At 51.6% G+C, this 12,315-nt stretch overlaps 1 protein-coding gene across 2 annotated transcripts; it reads right to left on the bottom strand.

The window, feature by feature from the left end:
• Positions 1-1,094: 1,094 nt before the first annotated feature.
• TAC3 (tachykinin precursor 3) lies at positions 1,095-8,698 on the bottom strand. Of its 2 annotated transcripts, none has more exons than XM_027595788.2 (7): positions 8,551-8,698; positions 7,844-7,962; positions 4,769-4,877; positions 4,548-4,577; positions 4,000-4,053; positions 3,536-3,610; positions 1,095-1,377 (listed from the first exon to the last, which is right to left on the bottom strand). In XM_027595788.2, the coding sequence occupies exons 2-6, from the start codon at positions 7,955-7,957 to the stop codon at positions 3,537-3,539; spliced, it is 381 nt and encodes a 126-aa protein (XP_027451589.2). In that variant the 5' UTR covers positions 7,958-7,962; positions 8,551-8,698; the 3' UTR covers positions 1,095-1,377; position 3,536. The 2 variants fall into 2 exon arrangements, with proteins under 2 accessions (XP_027451589.2, XP_027451590.2); XM_027595789.2 differs by having other exon boundaries at positions 4,769-4,874.
• Between the last annotated feature and the right edge of the window lie 3,617 nt (positions 8,699-12,315).

The raw sequence follows: 12,315 nt of genomic DNA, 5'->3' as shown, positions 1-12,315 counted from the left end.
AGCAATAACCCTGACCCAAGGGACACTGAGTTGAGCTTTCTCTCCTCCCCCATCCCCACTGTACAGCTGTGGGTCCAAAGTTGCCCCATGCACGTTCTGGGAAGAGAGAACTTTCACTGGGGTGAAGGACCTGTGGGAAGCCACCTCTGGCTCCATGGTGCTGTCTCTACACTGCATTGGGAGAGTGGAATGTTGACATTGAATCAGGGCAGTTCAGGGGCATGGCCAGGCTCTGCACCCGGCTAAACAAAGGAATCCGAAGATTTCCCAGGCTGTTCCCTTAGGATACAGAACACCCCTTGGGATCCCTGGGCTATGATAGTTGGCACATCAGATAAATAAAAGACACTCACACATCTCATTTCAGTGTCTTACATATTCTGTGGACTGCTAGACCTAGTATGAGCGACATTGTAGAGGAATCTGAAACAAATGTTTTCCCTTTAATGTAACTAAGATGGCCAGTTAACACTGAAGATATTTGCTCCCTTCTTGGTCTGTGCAGTAACTTCCCCATCCATGCCCCATCCTAGCAAGACCAAGTCGTGTTTGCTTGTCCACAGCCCTGCTACACCGTAAACAGTGTATATGGGTCACCATCTCGTTCCATGTCCTGTTAGAGGACCCCTACTTGACATTTGCAGACAGAGAAATGGTACAGCTCTATAGATTCGTTCTCATCTGTGGCTGGGTCCTTGCACAGCCCTGCCTCCCACCCCCCACCCTTCTCTAAATAGAGTCAGATTCAGGGATTGATGTCTCCTAGGCTCATCCACGAAATACAGACAAGCCATTCAGAATAGGTTTTTCCTTTATCTGAAGCTAGTCTGTGAAAGTCTTTGAGTATTAGAAGCCATCTCCCAGATTCATTCATTTATTTTTAAATTACTAAATAAATCTTCCAATACTAATTATATGACTAAGGCACTGTTGGGAAAATCAATATGTGTACAAAATAAAGATGCTTCCATTGATATATGATACATGTATGTGCGCATATCATGTATGTGTGTATGATGTAGCTGGAAGAGTTAAGGAAGAGAACCCCCCCAACCCCGCCAGCAATTAAACCAATACAACACTCTAGGTCGTGTGTGAAAATCCTTTATTGTTGAGGAGTAGAAAGAGACGTCTTATTTTTAACAGAGGACACTCCAGAAACCCCAGGGGAATCTATAGTCAATGCCCAAGGGGACTGAGGATGCTCACTCTGCAGCTTCTACATCACGGTGGGGTAGAGGGATGGGGAAGGAGTCAAAGTGCAACAGTGATACAAGGATGGGGGAGAGAAAGGAGAATAGGAGCACATGCAGCTGGGGGTTGGGAGGGGGTGACAGGTGTCTTCACAATGCAGCCCAGGGATCCAGAAGCAGAGTGCTAAGGACCAAAAAAAAAAAAAAAATGAAATCATATCTTCTGTCTCATAAAACTCCCACCAACCACCGGCTGGGGAAGCAGGGGTATGTGTGTTTGGGGGGGTATGTAAGGGAGGAAGAAAGAGAATAGAAGTCTTAGCCCTCAGCTTTCTGTGTAGCCTTTGAACTAGAGGACTGGACCCTTCTACCTGCAGGAGAGTGCCCCTTCCCGGTTGCATGTTTACCATGCTACTTAGAGACACTCATAGGCAAGGTCTGTGGTCCATGTAGGAGGATGTAGTGACAGGGTTCCTATCATCCTCGCATCCCCATGAGTCAGGCACGCACATAACCCCATTCAATGTGCCCTGATGCTAATGCTCCCCCAGGCTCACCCATGCCCTCCTCCTCTTTCCAGAAACCTCCCAGAGGAAGCACAGGCCCAGGGATCACTTCCTTTGTTAGCAGATTCACATGAATGAAATAAGATGACCCAATGATCTGTGTTGATCCATCTCATGTAATCTCCTTTAAATGCCAGCCCCCAGGGACTTTATGTGCTGTTCTCCCTGGCACCTAACAGGTTGAGAATGCTCCATCAGTGGTGAGATTACGAAGGCTGCAATTATGCGACTGGCCCCTCTGAAAGAGCCTGGCTTCACCAGCGAGCATTAAAAGTAGATTTCCACAATGCACTTGTTTCCACCATTTGTATAAAATACTATGGCAAAATTGCACTGTAATTATCTTTATGGCCGATGCATAACGCTGGGGGAGAGTATGTCATCCAGATAAAGCTGCCCGTATAATTATCTGGCGGTCGGCAGGACTGAAATAACCATCTAATGAGAGCAAAATGATACGGTAAGTACCATGTAATCAGCGAGTTACGGTTATTACGGCTCTTTGTGCCCTCTCACCCAACACTGAATGGGGGGCTAGACCTAGTCTCCGGGCCCAGGGAGCCATGCACAGGTGGCTTCATCGAGAGCCATCGAGAACTCTTGCTCCTTTGGTCTCCCCTGAGACCAATGACTGTGGGTAACGGGGACACAGGGAGAGGGGCAGGAGTCTCTCCCTGGTAACATAGGCTTCCCAACCTCTCTCTTTATCTCCCCCCACACTGTCTTTCTTCAGAAGCTAATGCAAAGAAAACCATCCATTGGGCTGCTATTGCTATGTGGGGGAAGATGGGGTTGAGATGGAAGTTTCCATGTTTTGACTAGACGCTTCCCTGGGGACTCTCATACTCGCATACCAAGCGAGAGATCTGTCAGCCCACTCAAGCCCGGGGTCCAGCCCAGACAGCTCTAAAGCAGACGGACCAGAGCCAGCCAGGGGGAACACCACAATAATCATAACACAGCCAACACACAGCACTATACTATGTGCCAGGCACTGTTCCAAACACTACCTAAGCTCCATCCTCAAAACCACAACCGTGCAAAATAATATTATCACCCCCATTTTTCAGATGAGAAACTGAGGCACAGAAGGGTTATGTAACTTGGCCAAGGGGACACAGCCAGTGAGCTGCAGATCCAGGATTCAAACTCGGGCTATGCTCTTAGCCATTATGCTACACAGAGCAACTAAGATAATGGTTTCTAGTTACTCCCCATTAAATTTCAGAGTCCCTTGCGTTTCTTCCTAAATCACCCTTGTGAAGAATTACACACTAGACCCAGTCACCTGAGATTCTGAATGATGAGTGGTTTTTGCCTACCTAGGATGCAGAACACTTCACCTGAGTTGGACGTGGTGCCTGCAATTATCAGATGATGGTCCCTCCATCTTGTATACAGATAATGAGAGAACAGAACCCGAATGACAGAAGTTGACCATCAGAGAAGCCACAGGGGAAACCCCTCATTCCCCATGTCCCACCACCCACGCCTGCTCAAGAGTCAGCCGGGGTCCATGATACTGGGGAAAGAGATGGAAAGTGGGGTATGTGTGCGTGCATGTGTGTGCATGTGTGCACGTGTTCTTACAGACAAGTATGCACCTCTGAGTGATGGTGTGTTTGATCAACAGTGTGCTGGGCACTGACAGTGCATTTTAGGGCAAATTTATGAATATTAATGCCTGTAGCATCAGAGGAAATGCCTCTTTGGCAGCCCCCCCCCACACACACACACACCGAGTCCCCTCTCCTCTTCCTAACCAACAATCCTTACCTCATTCCACACTGGGGGGATACTTGAGGGTGCCAAAGCTGGGGACATTCTCTTGGTTTACATCAATAGAAGTGTCTGGGGTAAAGTAAACAGTGTAGTTAGGAGGGATTTTTCTGAATGTGACCTTCACCCTGACCCAACAGCAAAGCGCTAGCCATTAAGGGCAGTGTTGGAAGACAGAGTTGGGAAGAAAAGGCACACTGTGTTTGGGAGACGGGGAGGAAGGACAGCCCCCCGACTCCTTCCCAGCTACAGCAGGACTATCTTATAAAGGTCTCCCCATTGTGTTCCCCGGGAGAGCTGGACTGTGGATCCAACCTGACTGGGTAGAAGGGCCGAAAAACCCTCACTATAGCTAAGAGAAGTCCTGCCTTTCCCTCTGGTGACAAATATGAGGCCCTTGACTTCTGCCATATCTTTGCTAGTACCCTAAACCCTCCCACTGTACCTCCACACACTCCTACCTGGCTGGATGTTCCTCTTGCCCATAAGTCCCACAAAGAAGTCATGCATGTCACCTGTAGAAAAAAGGCCAACATTGCCAACAGTGATCATGGGGGTGGTGGGGGGATGGGGATGCATTCCCCTAGACATGTGTCAAGACTTCTGAATTTGGGTTTCTGGTCTTTGGTTCTTTATCATGCCACAGCTTGACTCCCCAGTTAGCAGGCTGTCCCCTAAGCCTACACTCTCTGCCCACCTCTCCCTCCTCCACATTTCAAGAATTCTCTGCTCCCACAGATGCCTGGCTTAGAATCTTCACAGCCACCAAGAGATTCTCTTGGTTCCCAGTGACCAGCTGATGGAGGGAGAGTCCATCGTGCTCCTCACACCTGTTTCCTCCTGGTTCCCAGTGACCCCTCACGCCCAGGAAAGTCTGGTTGAACAGTTACAGCTGGCATATTGTTTGGGCCAGCTGAGATGAGGCCAGCCAGAATAGTCACTGAAACCCATGCCCATGGAACTGTAGCATGCGGTCAGCAGAGACAGGGAGGGAGAAGACGCTACTCACGTTTCTGGGGAAGTGGCGATTCCTTAGGATCTGTGAAAACAAGAACAGTGTGTCAGTGGGGAATGGAATCTGGAAAGTGACAGTCAGAAGAGGTTCAGAGCACAACCCTCAATTATTCACCAAGCCATCTCCAGTCTCCGTCCCACCCGAAGGCTCCTCCCAAGCCTATTTAATCATCAGAATCCTGCCCCCCACCCCCTCTCCCCAGGGCTGCTTCCTACCCACGCTAGCCTTGCTCAGCATTTTGAGCAATCCATCCAGAGAGACTGAGCGGCCATCATAGAGTTTCCGGAGCAAGGACGAGGGCAACTCGTAGAGGTCCGAGTCCTTCTAAGGGACAGAAACAAAGAGGGCTGAGGCAGGAGGCTCAAACCTAATCCACTGGCCCCTCCGCACAAAGGACAGCCTCTTCTCGAGCCCATCACAGCTGAACCTGACATCCTGTATCTTTTGGAATTTCTTCTGGTCTATACTGGAAGAGAAGTGGGTTCTCAAAGTGTGGTCCATGGATCAGGAGCATCACTGCTGGAGACTTGTTAGAAATACAGTATCTCACTCTCAGTCCTACCCCAGACCTACTGAGACATCCTGCATTGTAACCAGGCCCCCAGCTGATTGGTATGCATGGCAAGATTTGAGAAGCCCTGGAAAAGGGAGGACCTTGGGCATCCCTGGAGGCAGACGAACTGTCCTGGTTGGCCTGGGACTGAGTGCTTTCCTGGGATGTGGGGTTTTCAGGGCTTAAGCTGGTGGTCCTGGGAACACTGGGACAGTTGGTCACTATATCTCCCAGGCTCAAAGGGGACTGTCTCTCGGGGCTCTCTCCCAACTACTGCCACCTCTCAGTGAGAAGGGCCCTTGGTTCTGTTCTCCTTGGCACGTCAGGGACCAGTTCGCCCCAGGATATGATTGCCCCACTAGGTGAGTGAGCCATGAATTCCAAGAAAGGCCCATCACTCAGAGCAGGTGTCCTCTGTACTCCCTGATGGAGTCACAGACAGGCCTCGGTCCTTGGGATGGGTGTAGGTAGGCAGCCAGTGCTCAGTGGCAATTCTGAAATCCCCCTACCCTGTGCCATGTTTGTGGTGAATGTTTGTCTCCCTATAGTTCCCACAACCTCTCTTTTCTTCTCCATAGGTTTCTGCCTCTGGTTGTCTCTCCCTCTCTCCTTTCTATACTGAATTTGGAATTTTTGGAAGACGGCGTGTTCAGAATGACTCCTCTTCTCCCCTACAAATGAACCCCATTCTGGACCTGATCCCAGGCAGGGGCCCTTCATTGCCTTGGTGATTTTTCTTTTAGCAACTTGGGCACAGCAGATGGTTGGTGGGCACACACCACACAGCCAGTTAATTGCAGGTGCAGAGAGACAATGACAATGATCATGTTTGGAGAGTCTCACCTTGAGTCTCAGCGGCCCCTCTCTCTCTCAACGAGCCCAGATGTCCTTGGGCTGCTGAGCACACACAGAGCACATTCACATGGGATGCACCCCTACACATAACAACCCGGTTGCCTAGGGACACATATATCCTACCCTCGCCTCACCCCAATTTCCCTCTTCCTCACAGACCATCGGGGAGAAGGGGTGGGATGGCAATCTCTCCCTTTCATTGACCAAGAGGTAAACGTCTTGAAGCAAGCTTGTCTTAGACAAATTTTTCCAGGGCGCCTGGGTGGCTCAGTTGGTTGGGCGACTGCCTTCGGCTCGGGTCGTGATCCTGGAGTCCCGGGATCGAGTCCCGCATCGGGCTCCCTGCTCGGCAGGGAGTCTGCTTCTCTCTCTGACCCTCTTGGATCTCGTGTGCGCGCGCTCTCTCTCTCTCTCTCTCAAATAAATAAATAAAATCCTTTAAAAAAAAAAAAGAAAAAGTTTTCCAGGTATTCTGACTATCTCCAATTGGAACTTTTGGCTCCAAACATAGTGTCCAGCCCATATTCGGCACTCCTTGTGTATTTTTTGTATTTTTTAAAAGATTTTATTTTTAAGTAATCTCTACACCCAATGTGGGGCTCGAACTCACAACCCCGAGATTAAGAGTTGCATGCTCTACCGACAGAGTCAGCTGGGCGCCCTGATTTTTTCTATTTTTTTTAAGATTTTATTTATTTATTTGACAGAGAGAGAGGGAACACAAGCAGGGGGAGTGGGAGAGGGAGAAGCAGGCTTCCCGCTGAGCAGGGAGCCTGACACAGGGCTCGATCACAAGACCCTGGGGATCATGACCTGAGCCGAAGGTTAGGAGCTTAACCGACTGAGCCCCCCAGGTGTACCTATTTTTTCTATTTTTGAAGAGATTCTGGTCTTTTGGATCTGGTATAACGGCCACCACCTGCAAGGCTGCTAGCCTATCGTGCCTTGGGACACGTATGGATGAAGACTGATTTCTCTCTTTGCCCTGCGCATGGCTTCCTAGGCAGCCACTTTTCCCAAATTGTTCAAATATTCTACCCGCCTCTTGTAATGAGATGCTAAACAGATCTGAGCTGGAGAGGGAGTTAGACTTCACACAATGAATTTGTAATAAGTTCCATCAATAATCATCTTAAAAGCATGTGTACTAATGTAATTGCTGTCATTTCAAAACCCTGAAAAGACTTCCTCCCTGCTCTCCCCCTGTACCCCATCACTGACAGCTCCCGTTCTTTTTCATAGAGAAAGTTTGGAAATCTGAGCTCAGTCTGTGTTGTGGGGATTTTGCCCCCTATCCTGAGTAAGCAGAGGCTAAAGTGGGGGCAAGAGAAAGGAAAGAAAGGATTGGGGTCTTAGGAGAACCTAATGTTACTGGGGGTGGATGAGCAGGGGATAATGGAATTTATTTGAATTTTGAAAACAAAATAATATACATAACTGATAGGTAAAATAGCATACAAATGACCATTTGGGAGAGAACTTCCGACTGCATGTCATCCTATCCAGGGGTTGGAGAGGATCTGCCCCCCTGCAAAAGGACAGAAACTGAGCAGGACCACCCTAGCTTACCCCTCCAGGATCCAACCCCCCAAGGCACCGGTCAATCAACCAACCGCACAACATACTAGTAGGGCACTTTTTAGGTACAGGGTTATCAAAGACACTCAGAGGGACCGAGACACTTATGCACATACCTAGAGACAGTGAGAACATGAGACCACCAGAGAGGCAGGGAAACCCACCCTCTGATGGATCACCCAGCTAACTCCCAGTGTGCCCATCCCACCTTCCGCTCAACTGCTGTGGAACAGGCAGAGTGTCGGCTCTTGTGATGTAGCCCAGTGCCCCGCCAGGGCGGGCTCAGCTAGACGGGGTGCCTTACCTTGTTGTGGCCCCCACCAGGCACCACCTGCTCCTGTGAGTCCTCACAGACAGCCCCAAAACTGTAAGCCAGGCTGATGGCCAGAATGGCTACAAACAGCAGGGCCCTCCGCATGGTGCCTAGGAGGGCAGAGAGACAGGACAGAAACCAGGGGAGAAGGATACAACATGCGTGCAGATGCAGGAGACATTCTGTGACCCGCAGCCTGTCTTGACCCTGCTTCCCCAGCCCCCAACTCTCCCATCTAAGCGCTGGTCCGGGGAGAGTATCTCTGGGCAGGATGGCCAGCCCTTGGGCTCAGCATCCCTGCTCCCCCATCACACATCTCCCCACACTGAGCACCTAGCAATGAGCAATGTTGCAATAGTGCCAGACTAGTCCCCACAAGAGGATGATAGATTCGTAGGAAATGCACAGGTCTGCCTTCTTAGCTTAAGGAGGGATCCTGGATTCTAGTTTCCAGCACTAGATAACCCAAGACTTAGGCACAACTTTCTAATATTGGAAGAATCAGTCTGAACCCACGGGCTCCAAACATTACTGGTTCTCAACCCCTATGAGCGCTTTCTGCTTCCCTTTCCCGTACCCTGCTCCGAGATCAAAAGCTGCCACCTCTATTCCCTCCGGTCCCTTATTCCCTCCTAACTCTCGCCTTTGTCCTTTGGTGCCAGCTGCAGTCCATCCAACATTCTCCCACTTGTGCCTACCTGTGGAGCAGCCTTGAGCCTAGGGCAGATGGTCTAACAGGATCAGGGAGCTGGCTGGGAGCACTGCCCACTCCCCCACCACAAACACACGCTGGTGGTGCTGCTGCTGCTGCCTCCGCAGAGAGAGAGACAGGGAGTGGAGGGGATCTGAGGATGTGGCAGGAACTCCTGGCCAGCTCCCAGATAAAGGCTCTGGGAGGGTCTGGGGGGCTGGGGGAGGGGCTGTGAATCACCAATCCCAGGGTGGCTGGAGGGGAGGGGGGGGAGGCTGGTGGAGAAAAAGGAGGATATAGGCTGCAGGCGCGCGCATCGCGCACACACACACACACACACACACACACACACACACACGCACACACACACACACACACACACACCACAAACCTGCAGTGTGTTATCCAGCAGCCCACTTCTCAACAGCCCCTGAGCTGGACACACTAAGGAATGATGTGTATGTTTTGTACCAAAATGTCCATGTTGGACCTAACTCAGTAGGTGTGGTCCCTGAGTCTCCTTCTCCTCATTGTTCACCCACCAGCTCCTTGCCCTTTAAACCTCAGACTCAACTGCCAGGCCAGAAGCATCTCAGGCAGGTGTTTCTCTGGCCCTCCCACACCCCCGGGAACAACCAGTCTCAGGCCCCTGAGCAGTGGGAGGTGAGTCTGGCATCCCTTGCCATCCTCGTTTCTCCCTCTGTCCTCCTAGCTGCAGCTGACCCATCACCTTGGTCCTCAGACCCACTGAGGGTCAGCACTTCTCCCCTGCTATTAATGCAGAAACTTCCAGGGTCTGCCTCCCTCCACTCCCTCACCAGTGCTATTGCCTCTCCCCGCCACCCCACCCGCCACTCCCTCTCGACCCCTGAATCAGCCTGATTTAGTTGCATTCTTCCAGAGTTCTAACTTCTATCCCTCCTGCTAGAATCTCGGGAAGGAGCAACAGAACACGGTGGCCGAGCTGTCACCCCCCCCATCCCAGTCCTCTCCCTGGCCCGGCCCAGCCCAGCACTGATCTCTTAATTGCTTCTTTTTTCTCACAGTTACATGTTTTCCCCTCTCTAATCGGCTTCCCTGCAGCCAGGCATCTTCTCCCCAGCCTCTCCTTCATTCCCCACTCTATTGAAGGAGCTCATGCTGCTCACATCATATCCAAGGTGGAGCCCCAGGGGAGGGGCAGAGTCAGAGTTGGGATGGAAGGAGAACCAGAGACAGAAGATGCTGCTCAAGGGAATGGGGTGGGGGTGGGGGGGGGTTGGGGGGCGGCGGAGTGAAAGCAGCTTCAGAGCCATTTGTCACTCTTAGCATTTCCTATTTTTCAGGGGAGGAAACTGAGGCTCAAAAAGTTCAGTCCTGGGGCACCCAACTGGCTCAGTCGGGAGAACATGTGACTCTTGATCTCGGGGCCGTGAGTTTGAGCTCCACATTGGGCGTAGAGATTACTTAAAAATAAAAAAATCTTAAAAAAAAAAAGTCAATCCTGTTCTCCATGACATACAGCTACTGAAGAAGAGCCACAAATTCGGGGTTGGTTGTTTTTTTTTTTTTTTTCCACTCCAAACCTCCCCTTCGTTTTACTGCACTGGTATGAACTTTGACCAGTGAGGGAGCAGTTAACTCTCCCAGAGGGAGTGGTGGTCCCGCTCTCTGAGAGCCCCGGAGGTTTGGGACCTTGCACCCTTCTCCATCTGGGCTGTGAGGAGAACCACAGCCGTTGTGTATTTACTACAAAGACTCCCGCTCACCAACGCCTTCCCCAGTCACCCTACTTAAAATGACCACCGTTTCACACTCCATACCCCCCTTCTGTTTCTTCTCTTCATCAGTTATTACATCCCATACACTAAATGTTTCACTTATAGCCTGTCTACCCCACCCCCCACCAGAATGTCTGCATTACAGTGGCAAGGACTTTTGTCTGTTTTGTTTACTATTGGATCCCTAGCTCTGTAGTGTTTGGCATATAACAGGTCCTCAATAAAAATTTATTTATACAACAAAAAAAAAGAAGCCTGAGGCTTCCTTCTTGCATTGCAGCCCACAGTGTGGCTCCTCCATAGAGCATCTCAAGTGCTGCTAGGGTCCTGAAATGCTTGTCTCCCACTCCATGCTCCCAACACCCCACCCACCCTGGGACTTGCGCTGTACTGAGAGAAGTCACTCTGCCTGCACATGGACCCACTTTCACCCTTGAGTGAGGGCAGCAGCTGGGTCTCAAGGCCCCTTTATCACGTGAAAGGCTAGTGGGGCCTCATTTAAAGCTTCCCATTATCCAGGTAATTACAGCGCTGTATGGGCCAACCATGAGCCAGGACCCAGGGTTAGGAGCCTTTGGTGGGATGAGGGGTAGAAGCTGGAGCCTATTTACTTGGAAATGGCATGGCAGGTTCATGCGTTTGAGAAGCTCAGGCACTGATCCTAATTGGATGCAGCCATCTCCTACCTCTTCTCTTCCCCCTACCAGTCTGGAGAAGGAAGTCCAGGCTAGGCAGGTTGGAGGGAACCAGGGGGGGGGAGGAGCAGGAGGAGGAGTGTTAGACCGAGGGCTCAGGACTAAAGCCTCCTGGGTCCAATCTCTGAGGCAGCCTCTCTCCACACCTCCCACCCCTCCATCTCTGCCTCCGTGCCCTGGCACCAGGGAAGCAGGGCTTCAGCAAAGGTCCACCATGAATAATGTCCTTTGATGATGCAGCATCTCACAGAGGATGGCAGGAGCCAAGGATGGGGGGAGCAAGGGCATGGCAGGGAGAACTGATCACTCCTTGATCTCTGGGACTAGCAGAGACTTGAAAGACCTAATGCTAAACTAAGCCAGAGAGGTGAGGAAGGTGGGAGGCTTTGAAGGGTTGGGGCAGGCAGGGATTCATCTTGCCCACATGCCGTGTGCAAATGGCATGTAAAGTGCGTGTTGCAGCTCCAGAGTGCCTAGGTGGTTTTCCCTTTGACACTTTCCGTTTGAGCCACATCCTGGACAGCCATCACTGGCCCAGAGGAGCGGGGTCCCTAGCAGGTCCTCCCTCTGGAGCTCCCTCTCTTTGTTGCTGGGGTGGGCTGGGGATGAGGCCAGGAAAATGTGTGTTGAGAGGAGACGGTGTTTGTCGGCCGTTCCCAGGGCCGACGAGCGTGTGTTGTGCGTGCAAGATGACCCACATATGTCTGCCACATGCACAGCTAGGGTGCAACAAGGCGACTTTGCCAACCTTCTGGAGAGGTGCTGCGGGGTTGGGGGGGAGGGGCCGGGCCGTAAAGGACCTGGGGCGGAGACACCAGGAAAGGATGGGAGGGTGGCCGCTTCTGCGTCCTGTACAGTCCTGCAGCCAGGCGACAGCTGGGAGCCGGCCCCCAGCAAAGAGCTAGAGGAGCCCCCAGCAGCCTGCAGAGCAGATGGGCTGGGCCAGGAAGGCCACACTAGAGCTGCTGTGAGCTGAGGTGCTAGAATGGCTCCTCATGGGGGCTAGCGGCCTCCAGGCCGGCTTGTGCCCCTCAGAGAAACCACCCAGACTTCCAGAGTGCTGAGCTGGCTGCGCAGGGAGGCAGCGGAACCGCAGCTTCTCCCGTCCTGATGGAGCCAATTCAAGCCCTATAGCACAGGTGGGGCAACGGAGCCCCCGGAGGCTTCCGGGGATGAAAACGCACAATCCTCGGCCCCAGAAGAGAAGAGAGGCAGAGTAGGAAACACGGGAGGGAGGGATGGGAGAGTAAAGGAGAGGAACCCTCACGCTTCCTCAGAGCAGCATCAGTCCACATGACTGCTGGAGGGAGGACAGGA

Source organism: Zalophus californianus, chromosome 9 (assembly GCF_009762305.2).
Source record: "Zalophus californianus isolate mZalCal1 chromosome 9, mZalCal1.pri.v2, whole genome shotgun sequence".
NCBI lineage: Eukaryota > Metazoa > Chordata > Mammalia > Carnivora > Otariidae > Zalophus > Zalophus californianus.
The sequence above is the reverse complement of the archived record's forward strand: the minus strand, read 5'-3'. Positions and strand labels throughout refer to the sequence as shown.